The sequence below is a fragment of the Danio rerio genome, chromosome 19 (assembly GCF_049306965.1).
Source record: "Danio rerio strain Tuebingen ecotype United States chromosome 19, GRCz12tu, whole genome shotgun sequence".
Classification (NCBI taxonomy): domain Eukaryota; kingdom Metazoa; phylum Chordata; class Actinopteri; order Cypriniformes; family Danionidae; genus Danio; species Danio rerio.
Window position 1 is genome coordinate 4425138 of NC_133194.1, and position 17935 is coordinate 4443072.

The 17935-nt window shown below is 36.6% G+C and overlaps 2 protein-coding genes across 15 annotated transcripts; both read left to right on the forward strand.

The window, feature by feature from the left end:
- The first annotated feature begins 2569 nt into the window (after positions 1-2569).
- On the forward strand, positions 2570-9701 carry btr24 (bloodthirsty-related gene family, member 24). Of its 9 annotated transcripts, none has more exons than XM_073931380.1 (9): positions 2598-2954; positions 3184-3258; positions 3499-3598; positions 5476-6029; positions 6157-6252; positions 7718-7951; positions 8034-8172; positions 8563-8598; positions 8927-9701. In XM_073931380.1, the coding sequence occupies exons 3-9, from the start codon at positions 3526-3528 to the stop codon at positions 9460-9462; spliced, it is 1668 nt and encodes a 555-aa protein (XP_073787481.1). In that variant the 5' UTR covers positions 2598-2954; positions 3184-3258; positions 3499-3525; the 3' UTR covers positions 9463-9701. The 9 variants fall into 9 exon arrangements, 8 of the variants coding, with proteins under 8 accessions (XP_017207881.1, XP_073787481.1, XP_073787484.1 ...); XM_073931381.1 differs by having other exon boundaries at positions 2643-2954; positions 3402-3598; XM_017352392.4 differs by lacking the exon at positions 3184-3258 and having other exon boundaries at positions 2570-2954.
- A 1307-nt stretch (positions 9702-11008) lies between these two features.
- btr25 (bloodthirsty-related gene family, member 25) lies at positions 11009-17237 on the forward strand. Of its 6 annotated transcripts, none has more exons than XM_073931040.1 (8): positions 11009-11139; positions 11924-12049; positions 13541-14094; positions 14204-14299; positions 15296-15529; positions 15612-15795; positions 16074-16170; positions 16458-17237. In XM_073931040.1, exons 2-8 carry the CDS (start codon positions 11980-11982, stop codon positions 16477-16479), a joined length of 1257 nt encoding a protein of 418 aa, XP_073787141.1. In that variant the 5' UTR covers positions 11009-11139; positions 11924-11979; the 3' UTR covers positions 16480-17237. The 6 variants fall into 6 exon arrangements, with proteins under 6 accessions (XP_073787141.1, XP_073787142.1, XP_073787139.1 ...); XM_073931041.1 differs by having other exon boundaries at positions 11953-12049; XM_073931038.1 differs by having other exon boundaries at positions 11953-12049; positions 15612-15750; positions 16135-16170.
- Positions 17238-17935: the final 698 nt, after the last annotated feature.

Sequence of the window (17935 nt, forward strand, 5' to 3'; positions counted from 1 at the left end):
TGTTTAATCCCGCCCCTTTTCGCAGTGCCGTACTACGGAATTTCGTGTGACTGCAACTTTAATATGTAAATCTGTTGTTTACATCACGTTTCCTCATGTGTCGGTGTGTGCGTGTGGAGTTTCTGTGTGTTTCAGCTTGGCAAGTGAAGGAGATCAAGCGCAAATGCACAGGTGAGGCCAAATCACAGCGCATTGCTGTCAGTGTTTCAACAGACAATCAATTTAATTTGAGACAGATTCAAAAACATAACAAATTCTGTTTTTTGTTGCTGTTTTAAAGATCCTTACATCAGTGGTCACTAACTGGCGGATCGAGGTCTGTGTCCAGACCCAGAAGCGTCCCATACGGATGCAGTAATAAAACAGGTCTTTTCCTTCAGTCCTTTTCCTTCTGGGTGTTCTTCCGCATCGGGTGTGCACCCAATCACTCCCGCTGTTCACTTTGCGTTTACCTGCTGTCTGCTTGTTTTCTTCTCGACTGACTGTTCTTGCTTAATAGGGGAATTATCAATCTATGTCACACATGACGTCACACGGGTTCAACCGTGCATACAAGTTGCAAAAATAATGCCGGTTGCAATGGCAAACTTGTCGTGTTGTGCGGTAGGATGCCAAATCGAAAGTCCAAAAATAGAAAGCTTGAATTTTACCATACACCACACTGCTTTTAATGTCAACCGCAGATGTCTTTGGCTAACAGCCATCAGAAGAGCTGAATGGAGTGAGGACCTAATTAGAAATGCTGGACTCCAATGCAGTTCTCATATCATATCAGGTAAGTTCACGCTATGCTGAATCATACACATTACTCGTCTTTGAGTGCAGCCATGATTTCAGCAAAAACAGTTAAATATGGTAATTTAAGCTGTGGACACTGCAGAATAAAATGTAAAAGTGTACGTTCACCTACCCTGCTGTACAGGTGTAGTTTGCTGTCAGAATGCAGTTGTTTTGCTTGCTGATGATTTCCCAGGCCTTGTACAGCTCCGTCTTCTTTCCTTGTCTTATGCTAGACAGAATCTCGGTTTTTAGCTCTACATAGTGTTGAATCTGGTAATCATGGAACATTATTTTTGCACATGACCTCACAGAACAACATTATAGGCATTTAAAGCCTTTAACTTCTCTCTTGTAAAATCACTTGGAGTTCCATGAGAGTTGTATATTTCAGGCTGGATGCTTGGCCATTTCATCTTATCCAATATCCCTTGGGAGCTGCTGCTATCGCAAATGCACCTGTCAGATGAACGCCGCTCACTTTAATGCTAATTTTGCCAAATAACTGTACTTATCACTGGGTGACAAGCTGGTACAATACTCTGAAAGCATTGTGTAAATAATATATATATAATATGTAATCAATATACCTTATCTCTAATACAACAAATTCTATACCGCATTGGATGTCATTCCCTCGCTGTAAATGCGCTCCCAGTTTTTTTTCTGCAACCTCGCTGTGCACGCATCCTTAATGTTTACAAACCAGTTCTTCATCTATTAAGAGAGAAGAGCCGAACGCTCTCTTTGCATAAATTTCATCCACTACGATGGTTCTAAGTGAAACGGAGCACTCTGGAATCATAAATAAATGCATTGTTGCCTTTGTAATGCAAGCATAATGTAAACCGAAGTAATCAATACTTTAAAAATGCTCAATTATTCAGATGTGTTGACATAATTATTATCCACAATTTAGCGGGGGAGTTCTCGAGATCTACCTGAGCTTATATTTCCCTGCAAATGAGTTATTGCTAGATCACATGGTTGCGGCCGGAAGTTAACAAGAATTATTTATATATTATTAAATTAAATTTCCCATTTATTGTATTTTATTAACCCCAACTCTAAACCTAACCATCACAGTAATGTTAAAACAGTGGTTGTACCGAGTATTATTTATGCTATCTATAAAATTACCCAATAAATTATATTTTTAATGCCTACACCCAACCCTAAACCCAACTGTCACAGTACTGTAAAAATATTCATTATTGTTACAGTGTCATAAAAAATGTTACTAAATGTAATTGATGTACATATACATCATGATGTACACTTCTGGCCGGCTGTGTATCCAATCTAGACTTTACCCTGCAAACGGGAAGGAGCCCAGAGCTTGAGGATCTTTTGAGCTCAGGGCTCTCTCCTTGGGACAGCCTGCCAAATAAGCTTATGATCAATCATCAACTAAGTGTAAACTCTAAAAATTATTTTACTTTAAGAGTGAATTTGAGCCTTTGATGTGGGAATGAATTACTATATCATAATGAAATATGGTTAAATTATAATTCCAAATATGTTTACAGGTAACCTGAACTTGAAACCACTTTAATGTAATTTTAATTAACATTATTATATAGTAAATATATATTTGTCATTACAGTGAAGTTGCAGTTTATTACATTAATAATACTTATATACTTTTAATATATTGAAATGTATTTTAAACACCAATGCATGTGAATATAATGATAACGTGTATTTTATTTTACAATAATTGAAATCAATTTAGCAACTTTTATTTTTCATTTTAAAATGATTTTAAAAAGTTTAAAAACAAAATACCCATGCACTCTTGCATTCATACAGTACCTGGCATTTTCGTTTAGTCAATAAATCTACTGCATGTTATGTTAACTGGGGGAAACTATGTGAAATCTGTGCAAACTCCACACAGAAATGACACCTGGCATCATATGATCATAAAATCATATTAAAATGTCCAATACTTCCACTGAAGAAGAGTCTCAGAGTGAGAAAGTCCACTGCGCATCAATCAGAGTGCTGAATACAGCGACAAAAAAGGAGAGTGACCCCACTACAGATATTTATAGAAATTGAAACCAGCGCGACCAAAACAACATGGAGTGATCGCCTGAAGTGATCAAACTTTAAACAAATTTATATTTATTGAGCCGTTTATAAATCATTGGGGACACATTTATCACTCACAGGTAAGAGAAATATGAGAGACTGAACTGAACCTTTTATTGATCGAGGTGAATCAGGGTATCTGAGGTGCTTTAATTCAAGGTCTTTTGTCAGTTGAACAGAAGCAGGTTTAATCGTGTCAAATACTTAACTGCTTTAGTTTCTCACTCCGCTGAAGTGCTGTCAAATTGTATTAACAGTCTTAATAGACTTGATAGATTATATAGTAAAGTTTTTCGTTTCATTTGTCAGGTGAAATAAAGACTAAAGAGTCGAGAAGTAAAAGGGCTGCTGACAAACTGCTGCACTGCATATGGAAAAATAAATGTAACATCATATAAACTTCAGTCACGTTAAAGAACTTAGTCAAATTATGCAAAGTTTTGAATGCATCAATTGTATACACACTTATACATTTTATATATGCATGTTATAGTTGTAACGTTCTTTTTACTTTCTTGGATCTAAAGAGGTTATATTTCAGATTGTTCACCGAGTCTTTTACTAAGACTGTGTTTGAAAGGAGCATTTGTGTAAAAAAAAAATTGTAATCCCGTGGCCCATCAGTGAAAAGGACTGTAGAGATGAAGAACAATGGCAGAATCTTCACCAACATCAACAAAAGGAAAAGTAACCAGGAGAGGAAGTCTAGAAGGTTTACCTCCATGTAAGTCAATTATCTTGAAAAAGTATAATGAATATTGTAGTATTTAATGTACAGTTCAGGAATGAACACTTACTATCCTTCACCCTAGTCCCTGATTTATAATGTGTCGCCACACTAGAATGAATTGCCAATTACTCTGGCATTTTATGTCGTGGATGCCCTCCCAGCAACAGCTCAGCAAGGGGAAACACCCACCCACACACACTCATTCACTATGGTCAATTTATTTTACTCATGTCACTTATACCCAGTGGTTTAAAGAGTACTGAAAAATCATACTCAAGTAAAAGTACCATTACTTGCCTAACATTTTAGTGCAAGTAGAGTAAAAGTATCTGTTGTAAATATTACTCAAATATAAGTAAAAAGTAGACCTTTTAAAAGTACTTAAGAGTAGTGAGTAGTGAGTATTACGCTGTGAAAAGCTGATGCGTTTACATGTAATTTGTGGATGTGTGTAAACGTAACATTCTGTAGTGCATTGAGTTATTGCCTAGCAGGCACACAATGTCATAGGATGTTAATATTAGGTTACATTTAGGTTGTGATGTCAAGTGACCAAAATTCAACGTCTAGCCAGCTTCTAAAGATAACGTTATTTTGATGTTCAATAACAATGTTAAATGACGTTGATATATTGTCGATTTAAGGTTGTTAGAAAGTGACCAAAATCCAATGTCGAGCCAACATCTTAAACCAACATCAAATTGACGTCAAATACTGCATTTATTCATCAGGTATGGCAACCAATATCCAACATCTGATAGACGTCATAGTGATAACGTCAACACAACTTCAAGCTGTGACATCATTAGACGTTGATATTTGGTTGGTTTTTGGTTGGACATTGATGTTGGTCTGACATTGAGTTCTGACGTCAACCTGATTTTCATTTTAATTTAATTCACCTTTATTTGTATAGCGCGTTTACAATGTACATTATGTCAAAGCAGCTTTACATAGAAGATCATAGTAAATACCAAACAAAACGCCATGTCCCCACAACATTGGGGTACAACGTCAATCTGACATCATGTTGATGTTGTGTGCTTGCCGGATGTTTAAGGCCATTTCGGTCCTCATACAGTAAACATCTGTCATCGTCTCATCAGTGACATGCATCTAAACAGTCTCTGGGTCAATGCGTGTAAAGATTTTGGACGTCTTCTTGGACACTTTTAATGCTTCCAAACAGTTTGCTGCAATTATAAATCGCCCATGTCTTGAGGTAGTTCATTATGAGGCGATTTACTTTCTTTGTGTGATTTGATTGGACAGGACTTACAGGACTGATTTTTCTAATCTAAGAAAAAATAAAGTAGTGGAGTAAAAGTACAGAGACAGCACTAAAAATGTACTCAAGGGAGAGTAAAAGTACACATTTTTAAAACTTAGTAATTTACAATTCCTGAGAAAAAGTAATTAATTACAGTAATTTGAGTATTTGTAATTAGTTACCTTACACCACTGCTTATACCATGCTATTAGACTGTGGGGGAAAACAGAGCACCCAGAGAGCACCCACATGAACACAGGGAAAACATGCAGTGCACAGAAATGCCAACTGGTCCTTATTTTTGCTGTAATACTGTTGTTGGGCATTGAGGGTCAGTATAGTGACAGATGGCCAGTTGTTTCAAAGAGATTAGAAAACTAGAAACCTCATAATTACTTTTGAGGTTATTACTTTTTACATTCAGCCAGCTTCATGAGATGCAATGTGGATGTTTAAAATAGTAAAATAAATAGTATAAAGGGGCTCACAGGCATCCTAACCCTAAATGATCAAACTAATGAATTTAATCATATCAGACCAGAACCTACACTGTGTCTAAACTTAAGCAGTGGGTGATTTATCGTCATCATTTCTTTTCCAGTGATGTCCTCCACCAGTTTTCCACTGTCTGAGGAGCTTCAGTGCTCAATATGTCTGGATGTGTTCACTGATCCGGTCAGCACTCCATGTGGACACAACTTCTGCAAGAGCTGTCTGAATACATGCTGGAACAACAGCCAGACCTGCAGCTGTCCATACTGTAATGAAACATTCACACAAAGACCTGATCTCAAGATTAACACAACACTCAGAGAGATCTCAGAGCACTATAAGGAGAAAAATCCTGCAAAAAAGCCAAGAATTATGTGTGAAATCTGTGAGGGCAGAAAGCTGAAAGCCCTGAAGTCGTGTCTGGTGTGTCAGAGCTCTTACTGTCAAACTCACCTGGAGCCTCATTTGAGAGTGGCAGGATTAAAGAAACACAAACTGATGGATCCTGTGAGGAATCTGGAGGACTATATATGTCAGAAACACGACAGACCTCTGGAGCTCTTCTGTAGAGATGATCAGACGTGTGTGTGTTCATTCTGTATTGAGAAAGATCATGAAAACCACAACACTGTTCCTCTAGAAGAGGAGAGTAAAGAGAAGAAGGTAAAAGATGATGACAAAAGAACTCGTATAATGAGAGATCAAATTTTATTTTATATATATATTTTTTTATATTCATTTTCTTTAATAAATCTCTGTTGTTGTAAGTGTGTCTGTTCTCTGTCTATAGACTGAACTGATAAAGACACAAACAGATGTGCAGCAGATGATCCAGGACAGAATCAAGAAGATTCAAGAAGTCAAACACTCAGCAGGAGTCAGAAAAGTGAGTTAATAAAAGTTTAATATAAATGATACATGATTCACTCTAGTTCAGCAAGAGTCTAACAGCACTGAGAGTTTCAGTGTCCTCCACTGGTCTGCGTTAATTTCAGACGGTTCAGACGGTCAGATTATTTATGCGATAGGTTTGGAGAGTCACTCTTTCTATAAGTGACATCTGTTGGTAGTAATAAATCTGTTTATTTATGATGGAGTCACTCATTTTAGTTAATTCGCTCAAAAAGTTTGTTCAAAATTACAGATTTTATTTTAGGACTTATTGACACTAAAGTGTTCTACAACTTTGTTTAAATCACCTTTCGGTGGTTGCAGCAAAACAGACAAATCTGGCAATAATTTGTCTAAGACAAACCTACTCAGTATTTACCTTTTGCTTGTTAAATAGTTGTATAAAAACTATTTATTTCATGTAATCATGTTGATGGCCCCCTGGCCATTAGGAATGAAGGAGGTGGAGAACCTGTGAATTTTAAATAGTTTTAATGATGAAAATAATTAAAACAAACAGGCGGCAGAAGCTGACCATCGGTGACCACCGCCAAACTAAAAGCACAAACATAATGGCTGTTTCTCAATTCAAAGAATGCAGAGAACAGGCTTGCGTTCTTGTGAAGACCAGTCTTGCCAAGTCACCTTAGAAGAATGAAGGAGAACAGAGAACGCGTCCTGTGAGAAATTAGATGCTGCGTTCTTCCTAATGGTCACATGACCTTCGCGGGTTTTTAATGAAAGATGATTGAAACATTACAGCATTCATATAGCGATTTATTGTTTTTCTCCCTTTCATAATATATACTATGCATAAAAACATTTTCAATATACTCTGCATAATACAAATAAAACAGATTTTAACATGAATTAAAGCAAATAAACACCCTTAATGTGTTTATGCCTCTATTAACAATTTCATGGTAATGTTTATATTCATTGTTTCATTTAGGGAAACTCCTGAGATAAATAAGTGATATCTCTGAACTTAAATAAAAAACCTATATACAATGCTGAGCTTCCCATATCCAGTCACAATGACTTCTGGGACTTCTAGAGCGAGTTTGCTGCTTAAGTGTGCATTGATGAGTCCTTGATATCAAGACACATCCAAGAAGTTTCACGCATCGTCTGTTCTGATGACGTTACACGAGAACAGGAGGACCCAAGACTGCTGAAGAACGCATATTGAGAAACAGCCATAAAGTGTCCTGGCCTGATTCTCTGTCATCTTCCACTGCTGTTTTTCTTTCGAGATCATCCAGAGCTCCGCTGTGAGACTCGAGACAGATGGTGTGTGCAGGTGATGGTTGTTAGCACTCATGCCACCAGCCACGTACACCCTCACAACTCTCAACCCCGACCCATTCGCTACACCTAAATATCAGCATGACTGTGATGACTCCATCATTGTCTCAGCAAACTCCACTAATAATGTCCTGACTGACCTGTTTGAGCAGATATACTCAGAGAAGGAGAAAGAGGATCATGTGGAGATCTTAACTGATCTGATCCGCTCCATTGAGAGATGTCACACTAAACTGCTGAAGATGATGGAGGAGCAGCAGAAACCAGCAGAGAAACAGGAGGAAGAGCTGATTGAAGAGCTGGAGCTGGAGATCACTGAGCTGAAGATGAGAAACACTGAGCTGGAGCAGCTCTCACACACTGAAGATCACCTCCACCTCCTACAGGTCAGTCAACATCTCTCTGAGCAATGACACACCAGAACACTCCCCATGCTGAAGGCTTTCTCCTCTCTCTCTCCTGCTGTAGAGTTACTCATCCCTGCACAGACCTACAGACACCAGGAACTGGCCTGAGATCAGTCTGAAGACTCTGGAGAATCTGGAGACTCTGAGAAAAACTTTAGATCACCTGAAGGACACAGTAGAGGAGAAACTCAGTCAAACTGGTATGTCAATCAAAAATAACTTATTATAAGTTCTGAAGAATGAGTCTGAGCTGAAATAAGAGTATATGACAGTGTTTGATCATGTATTTGTCATTATCAGTAATATTATCTCTGTATTTCCAGTATTTTTAAGTGTCCACAATCACAATATAAACATTGTGTCTGTGTTCATTGCCACAATATATGAATTATTCAATATCTGCATATGCCGACCCATTCACTGAATTGCATCTGATGCATAAACAGAAACCCGCCTGATTCTCTAAAATCACGCATTGATCAGATGTAAATGTGATGTTGCACATCATTCTTAAAATGTAACCTTAAAAGTTTTGTATAATTTCACACATGAAACATCTCAAAGATCTCCTCATGTTTTATTGTCATCAGTGTCTGCAGAGTTGAAGTGGATGCAGCAGTATGCAGGTACAGTGTGCTGAACTACACTAGTCTACACTCAGATTCAGTTCAATTTAATACAATTCATTTCAGTATTATTTGTGTTGTGCTTTACTCAGTATTTATTTGTTAAAAGCAGATTTTCAATAGGTGCATGTTATTACATTACTATAAAATCAGAAAAGGTAAAGGTGTTGTGAAATGAGTGGACAGTAGAGCTGAAAATTAAAATGTTAAAGAAACTTTTAAATATATATTTGCACACTCACAGCTCTAATACTTTAAAAAATGGATTAAATATAACAATCATGATATTTGCACTGATAATTAGTGATTTTATATTCTGTTTTCTCAGTGGATGTGACTCTGGATCCTGATACAGCTCATCCAGATCTCATCCTGTCTGATGATGGAAAACGAGTGAGAGATGGAGACATCAGACAGAAACTCCCAGACAAACCACAGAGATTTGATTACTGTGTCTGTGTCCTGGGAAAGGAGGGATTCTCCTCAGGGAGATTTTATTTTGAGGTGCAGGTGAAGGGAAAGACTGACTGGGATTTAGGAGTGGTCAGAGAATCCATTAACAGGAAGGGACAGATCACAGCGAGTGCCAGTAAAGGATTCTGGACTGTGGTTCTGAGGAATGGGATTGAATATAAAGCCTGTGCTAGTCCTCCTGTCTCTCTGCCTGTGAAAGTGAAGCCGCAGCGGGTCGGTGTGTTTGTGGATTATGAGGAGGGTTTGGTCTTATTTTATGATGTGGAGTCCAGCTCTCATATCTACTCTTTCACTAGTCAGACTTTCACTGATAAACTCCACCCATTGTTTAGCCCATGTCCAAACTGTGCAGGTAAAAACTCAAACCCACTGATCATCACACCTGTCTAATATTTGAAATGAATAACCCTAATTCTAAATATTACATATTATTATATAATTGTTTATTATTAAAGCTCCTGCAACTGAAAGGCAGAACATTTTCATTTTTTTAAAGCATAAATTTTGTGTTGAAATCCTAAAATGTAAAATCTGAAACTGTTTGATTTTGTTTTCTCTCGTCTCCTCCTGCAAAGTAACACTGATAATATTTTCATCTGAATAAACAATAAAGAATGTTCACTGACAAATTCCAGTATTACTCAATGCCTGTTTCTCTCTTATGATGAACAAGTAGAGCACTATTAATATGCTTTCACAAAGTGTGTTTACTACACAGAAATATACTCGACAGCACAGTTAAATGTGTTTACATGTAATGTAAAGGTTATTTCTTAATTATTTTCAGTTTTTTTTTTTACCTTTAATGTGATAGGACAGTGAAGGACAGGCAGGAAAGCATTGGGAGCAGAGAGACGGGAAAGTTCAGTATAGGACCCCAAACCGGGAATCAAACTCAGGTCACCGTGAGCATCTTGATGCTATATGTCAGCACGCTTGACCACAAGGCCATTGGCGCCGACTAAATTCAGTTATTTTGCAATGCACAGGAAACAGATGAATAAATCTTGATTGTTTTCTGGATTAAAATGAAGACATTCAAAGATGCAAACAGGAAGATGGAAATGACTCAAGAAATAATTTAAATGTGGGTCAAGATAGGTCAAACTTACGTGGTCCACATATCAATTATTAACATCTGGGCCAAATACTACATTTGTCAGTTGGTCCATGTCTTGCGTGCCGCCTTAAAGACGGTGCCACCTCTGTCAAACTGGGGCCATGTTTGGTCCACATGCTGTATGCCAGAGCCGGATGAATGTCTGCTGTGCCAGCTTTATCCCAAATCTACGCCAGAATGTGTTGCTACTGTATAAATATTCAGGAGTTCTTCACACTTTAATTCTTGTAATGAAGTATATTTCCCATTATAATCACTCGTCTTATTTGATGCTAATAATCTATTGATGCTAAACATAATGTTTCATCATTTACACAAAGCACATTATTAGTAGCCTATAAACACTTCATAAACATTTCCTCCAGTTGTTGTACAAGATATCCTTTTCTCTAAGAGTGATTTCATCTCTGTTTGTGTAAGTTGTTGTTTAATGTTACTGATGGCTCAATATTGTCTCTGTACTCGTGAGTGAGTTTGATATATTTCTGTGTTGATTTGTGTTCAGAGCTTCAAATACAGAAAAACTGAATATAAAGATGAAAATGATCTGCTGCGCCAGAATACTCATTATTTCAGTGTTTTTTCCGTCTTTATATATTGATTATTACTGCTTGTGTTTATTTTAGTGTTATTTCCTGTAAATATTGTCATTAGTCGTGTTATATAGTCTATAATTTATGCTGTATAAAATTCAGTCAAATGTTAAATACTTATACTCCATTGAGGAAGAGGCTCTGAGAGGGAGGGAGGAGCCACTGAGCATCAGCCAATGAGAGAGCTGAAAAATACTTTTACCTGTAAATCCAGGAGAGTGACGTCACTGCAGAGATTCAGAGAAAGTGAAATTACTCGACATGGACAAACTGGACGCCTGAAATGATCAAACTTTAAACAACTAAACATTTGAGCCGTTCAGAAACCACCGTGGACACATATAACACGTACAGGTAAGACAGAAACATAAGAGAGACTGAACTGAACAGTTTATTGATTGAGGTGTTGTTGGTTCTTCAGGTTTTCGGTCAGTTGAACAGAAGCAGGTTTAATCGTGTCAAATACTCAATTACTTTAGTTTTTTACTCCACTGTCAGATTTGTATTAACTGTAAGTTTACTTGATAAATTGTAAAGCCAAATTTTGTGCTATTGTCATTTTGTCATGTGAAATTAAGACTAAAGAATGAGGAAGTGAAAGATCTGCAGACAAACTGAACACAGACCTGCTGCACTGCTGATGGAAATAAATTGTATAAACTTCAGTAACATTAAAGATAAAGAACTTAATCTAATAGTTTCACTCTTTGGATGTAAAAATTGCATATTAATACACACTTAATATGAATTTATATATGTGTATTTTTATTCTAGTTGTACTTTGTACTATCTTGAATCTAAACAGCAGGTTAAAGTTCAGATTGTTCAGAGTCTTTACTGTGTTTGAAAGGAGTAATTGTGTTTCTGCTTATCAGTTCTAGAGCATTAACTTTAATATTGACATTGTCCAGCACAATATTCAAACACTTTCTCCTTTTATTTCTGTAATTATGACAAACTTCAACATAAAATAAACAGATGATTTATTAAATGTAATTATTGATATATTAGTTGTAAGATTTTAATTCGATTTTAATTTATTAAAATAAAAGATTTTTATGTGAATTTAAAATATTTTTCAGTATAGGCTATTAGATTTTTAATCTTTGCATTGTAATGATTTTTTTTTTAAATACAGGTGAATAATATTAATCACATGGCCCTCAGTGAAAAGGACTGAAGAGGTGAAGAACAATGGCAGAATCTTCACCTTCATCAACAAAAGGAAAAGAAACCAGGAGAGGAAGTCTGGTCTTACCTCCAGGTAAGTCAATTATCTTGAAAAATATCTTGATGTTAAATAGCCTAAAGTTCAGGAATGAACACTCACTCAATATCCTTCGGCTTAGTCCTTGATTTTTCAGTGGTCGCTACAGTGGAATGAAACGTCATTTACTCTGTCATTTGTTTTACGCAGCGGATGCCCTTCCAGCCGCAACACAGCAAAGGGAAACACCCATAGACTCCCTCATTCACTCACACAATTCACTAGAGCCAATTTAGTTTACTCATGTCACCTATAGTTCATGTGTTTGGACTGTGGGGGAAACCAGAGCACCTGGAGGAAACCCACGCCAACACAGTGAGAACATGCAAACTCCACACAGAAATGCCAACTGACACTTGTTTTTGCTGTAATACTGTTGTTGGCCATTGAGAGGCAGTATAGTGACAGATGCACAAGTAAACGAGTAACCTCATTATAATTTACCTTTTTTAATTTTTCAGTGTTACCAGTGGTGTAAAAGTCACAAATTACAAATACTCAAATGACTGTAATGGAGTAGTTTTTCTCAGCAACTGTAATTTACTTAGTAGTTTAAAAATGTGTACTTTTACTTTCCCTTAAGGACACTTGTTGTGCTGTATTGGTACTTTTACTCCACTACTTCCCTTCAACCTGCAGTCACTACTTTATTTCTTTCTTATCTATGGTGATTAGAAAACATCCAACCTAAAATCAACCTAAAATCAACCAAATATCAACGTCTAATGATGTTACAGCTTGATCTTGTGTTGACGTTACCACTATAACGTCTATCAGATGTTGGATTTTAGTTGCCATACCTGATAAATTAATGTCAGTATTTTGACGTCAATATGATGTTGGTGTAAGATGTTGGGTCGACGTTGGATTTTGGTCATTTTCTAACACAACCTAAAATCAATCAAATATCAACGTCTTTTGACGTCATTATTGAACATCAAAATAACTTTGTCCTTAGATGCTGACTAGACTTTGAATTTTGGACACCTGACAACACAACCTTATCGAACCTAATATTAGTGTCTTATGATGTTGTGTGCCTGCTGGGCAATGAAACTAAATGCACTACAGAATATTACGTTTACACACATCCACAAATTATATGGAAATGCATCAGCTTTTTACAGCATAATACTCTACTGAAAGAGCTACTTTTTACTCATACTTTAAATAATATACACAACAGATACTTTTACTCTACTTGCACTACATTTTCAGGCAAGTAATGGTACTTTTACTGGAGTAGGATTTTTCAGTGCTCTTTCCACCACTGAATGTTACTGATCGCTCTTTACATTCAACCAACTTCATGAAGAGCAACATGGAAGTCTAAAATAGAAAAATAAATAGTATTAAGGGGGCTCACAGGCATCCTAATCCTAAATGATCAAACTAATTAATCTAAATATATCAGTGAAGAACCTTCAGTGTGTTTCAGATGTGTCTAAACTTTAGGAGTGTGATGATTGATCATCATTTCTCTTCCAGGGATGTCCTCCTCCAGTGGTCCACTGTCTGAGGATCTTCGGTGCTCAATATGTCTGGATGTGTTCACTGATCCGGTCAGCACTCCATGTGGACACAACTTCTGCAAGATCTGTCTGAATAAGTGCTGGAACAACAGCCAGACCTGCAGCTGTCCATACTGTAAAGAAACATTCAGACAGAGACCTGATCTCAAGATTAACACCACACTCAGAGAGATCTCAGAGCACTATAAGGAGAAAAGGCCTGGGGAAAAGGCTGAAGTTGTGTGTGACGTCTGTGAGGACAGAAAGCTGAAAGCCCTGAAGTCGTGTCTGGTGTGTCAGAGCTCTTACTGTCAAACTCACCTGGAGCCTCATTTGAGAGTGGCAGGTTTAAAGAAACACAAACTGATGGATCCTGTGAGGAATCTGGAGGACTATATATGTCAGAAACACGACAGACCTCTGGAGCTCTTCTGTAGAGATGATCAGACGTGTGTGTGTTCATTTTGCACCGAGACAGACCACAAAAACCACAACACTGTTCAAATAGAAGAGGAGAGTAGAATAAAGAAGGTAGAATATTATGAAAATAACACTAATATCCTGTGAAATCAAGGTTTATTTCATCTTGTGAGATGTCTTCAGTAAATCTGCTCCAAATGTGTTTGTTCTCTGTCTATAGACTGAACTGATGAAGACACAGAAAGATGTGCAGCAGATGATCAAGGACAGAATCAAGAAGATTCAAGAGGTCAAACACTCAGCTCAAGTCAGAAAAGTGAGTTCATTCAATTAAGGTTCAACATCAATGCTTAATAATGTAGATAGTCCTTTAAAGTCTTTTCCAGACACTCTGTCTGCAGGTTACATTAACACACCAGTAAGTGGTCTTCATGAGTGAGGATAGTTAAAAACACTGATTGATTAAGGAACTAGTCTCCACTACATTGTAATGGATTTAAAACTCTTAGTTGCTCAGAGAGGGTGTGAACAGAGTAAATAAGGGGTAATGTACATCTAGCTGGTTGTTATTCCGCAATAAACCCCAACAGAATGATCAGGAGCCAACATAAGGAGCAGCACTTATTATACACCTCATATTCATACCGGGATACAGTCATATCACTGTTTACACTGCTTTATAAACATGATGAGAGATGAAACTACATTTCCCTCATTCCTGTTTCCTTTCTTGTATGTCATTTTATCATCTTTAATTATTAGCACTCAAAACTACTGTTCTGGCAAGAGTTTATAGAATATTATAACATTAGTATTTCATAATATTTAATATTTTATAATCAACAACAGTGATGAAAGATGGCAGCAGTTTGTATGAAATAGGAGAGCAAGACACTATTAATGACTTCAGTTACATGAGGCTGAATTATTAGTTAATGGGAACAAGGCACTCCCTAATGGTATGAATTGACCAATCTGAATCAAGCATTCCAAACAGCCACATAAATAATGCAATAATTTGTTTACAATGTAAGTTGATCCATATTAACTGCTGATTTTATACATTCAAGTATAAAAAATAATCGCAAATGTGCTGTTTGTCTGAATATTGATGGATGTGATGAAGAAATATCACATCTCTGCTTGACAAGATACAAGATTTGAGGAATCATTCAGTTCAGTGCAGTTTAAGTTTAATACTTCAGTGATTTAAGTGGCTTTCACAACCCTTTATCTAAAATTTTAAAAGCAGTAACATATTCTGGTCTTAGCAAACTCCACTAATAATTTTCTGTCTGACCTGTTTGAGCAGATATACTCAGAAAAGGAGAAAGCAGCTCATGTGGAGATCTTCACTGATCTGATCCGCTCCATTGAGAGATGTCAGACTGAACTGCTGGAGATGATGGAGGAGCAGCAGAAAGCAGCAGAGAAACAGGAGGAAGAGCTGATTAAAGAGCTGGAGCAGGAGATCACTGAGCTGAAGATGAGAAACACTGAGCTGGAGCAGCTCTCACACACTGAAGATCACCTCCACCTCCTACAGGTCAGTCAACATCTCTCTGAGCAATGACACACCAGAACACTCCCCATGCTGAAGGCTTTCTCGTCTCTCTCTCCTGCTGTAGATTTACTCATCCCTGCACAGACCTACAGACACCAGGAACTGGCCTGAGATCAGTCTGAAGACTCAGGAGAATCTGGAGACTCTGAGAAGAGCTTTCAGTAAACTGAAGGACACTCTAAATGAGAAACTCAGTCAAACTGGTATGTCAATATCAAATAAAATTTTATTTAAGTACTGGAGAATGAGTCTTAGCTGAAATAAGAGTATATGACAGTGTTTGATCATGTATTTGTCATTATCAGTAATATTATCCCTGTATTCCTAGTATTTTGAAGTGTTTACAATATAAATAATGTCTGTGTTCATTGCCACAATATATGAATTATTGAATATCTGCATATGTTGAGTCATTCACTAAATTACATCTGATGCATAAACAGAAAGCTGCCCGATTCTCTATAAATCATACATTGATCAGATGTAAATGTGATGTTGCACAATATTCCTAAAATATAACCTTAAGTTTTGTGTAATTTCACACATGAAAACATCTCAAAGATCTCCTCATGTTTTATTGTCATCAGTGTCTGCAGAGCTGAAGTGGATGCAGCAGTATGCAGGTACAGTGTGCTGAACTACACTAGTCTACACTCAGATTCAGTTCAATTTAATACAATTCATTTCAGTATTATTTGTATAGTGCTTTACTCAGTAGTTATTTTTTCGAAGCAGATTTTCAATAGGTGCATGTTATTACATTACTTTTAAAATCAGAAAGGTAAAGGTGTTGTGAAATGAGCAGACAGTCGAGCTCAAAGTTAAAATGGAAAAAAAAACTGGATTAAATATTATAAACAATCATAATATTTGCACTGATTTATTAGTCATTTATATTCTGTTTTCTCAGTGGATGTGACTCTGGATCCTGATACAGCTCATCCATATCTGATCCTGTCTGATGATGGAAAACAAGTGAGAGATGGAGACATTGAGCAGAAACTCCCAGACAAACCACAGAGATTTGATAGATGTCCCTGTGTCCTGGGAAAGGAGGGATTCTCCTCAGGGGGATTTTATTTTGAGGTTCAGGTGAAGGGAAAGACTGACTGGACTTTAGGAGTGGTCAGAGAATCCATTAACAGGAAGGGAGAGATCACACTGACTCCCAGTAATGGATTCTGGACTGTGTGGTTGAGGAAGAATGAATACAAGGCTCTCGCTAGTCCTTCAGTACCTCTGTCTCTGAAAGTGAAGCTGCAGCGGGTCGGTGTGTTTGTGGATTATGAGGAGGGTTTGGTCTCCTTTTATGATGTGGAGTCCAGCTCTCATATCTACTCTTACACTGGTCAGACTTTCACTGATAAACTTTATCCATATTTCAGCCCAGGTCTAAACCATGGAGGTAAAAACTCAAACCCACTGATCATCACACCTGTCAGTTATAAAGAATGAATTCATACCCCTAATTTGAAATATTACATTATTTATAGAATTGTTAATTATTAAAAACTCCTGCAACTGAACGGCAGAACATCTTTATGTTTTGTTTTGTAGCATAAATGATGTGCTAAAACTCTGAGAAGTAAAATCTGAAACTGTTTGATTTAGTTTTCTCTCGTCTCCTCCTGCAAAGTAAAACTGATAATCTTTTCATCTGAATAAACAACAAAGAATGTTCACTGACAAATTCCAGTGTTGTGCAATGGCTGTATCTCTCTTATGATGAACAAGTAGAGCACTTTAATATACTTTCATAAAGTGTGTTTACTACACAAAAATACTCGACAGCACAGTTAAGTGTGTTTACATGTAATGTTTTTGAACACCTAAACATGTTATATGTAATATGGTTAAATGTTAGATGTTTACAGGCAATTAATGTTTAAATAATATACTTTAAGATTGTTTTAATGCACACTACTTCATCATAATCTAAGAATGAAGTTGCAACTAATAAATATTTTAGTAAAATAATGAATTAATTTAATTGAATGAAAATAATAAATTTAATAAAAATGTAAAAAATAATTTAGCAATTTTTAAATATTTATCCTACACAACACTGTACAAACATTTTGGCACAATTTACCACAATCAAAGAGCAGATTAATCATTATTAATAATTTAAAATTACATATATTTCAAGAGTACACACAGATATTGCTTGATGCTATTAGCATGTTTGGCATGTTGTCTCGTCTGTTTGGTGAAATGTCTTTCAGCATAACAGATTCATTTATTTCTGAATAAAACACTTATTTCATAAACACAGTTCATTATAATCTGGGGGCTTTACGTTAGTCTTAAATGAATCTTGTGCTAAATATTTCTAACAGGATTGTTTTTTAAGTTACACTGTTAAACTGAAGGCCATTTTCACAGGCG

Coding starts and splice junctions, on each gene's coding strand:
- btr24 (XM_017352392.4), top strand. CDS start 3,526: ATGGCAGAATCTTCACCAACATCAACAAAAGGAAAAGTAACCAGGAGA. Junction 6,253..7,717: donor ACTCAGCAGGAGTCAGAAAA/GTGAGTTAATAA, acceptor CTGTTTGAGCAG/ATATACTCAGAGAAGGAGAA. Junction 8,173..8,562: donor GGAGAAACTCAGTCAAACTG/GTATGTCAATCA, acceptor TATTGTCATCAG/TGTCTGCAGAGTTGAAGTGG.
- btr25 (XM_073931038.1), top strand. CDS start 11,980: ATGGCAGAATCTTCACCTTCATCAACAAAAGGAAAAGAAACCAGGAGA. Junction 14,095..14,203: donor AGGAGAGTAGAATAAAGAAG/GTAGAATATTAT, acceptor CTCTGTCTATAG/ACTGAACTGATGAAGACACA. Junction 15,530..15,611: donor ATCACCTCCACCTCCTACAG/GTCAGTCAACAT, acceptor CTCCTGCTGTAG/ATTTACTCATCCCTGCACAG.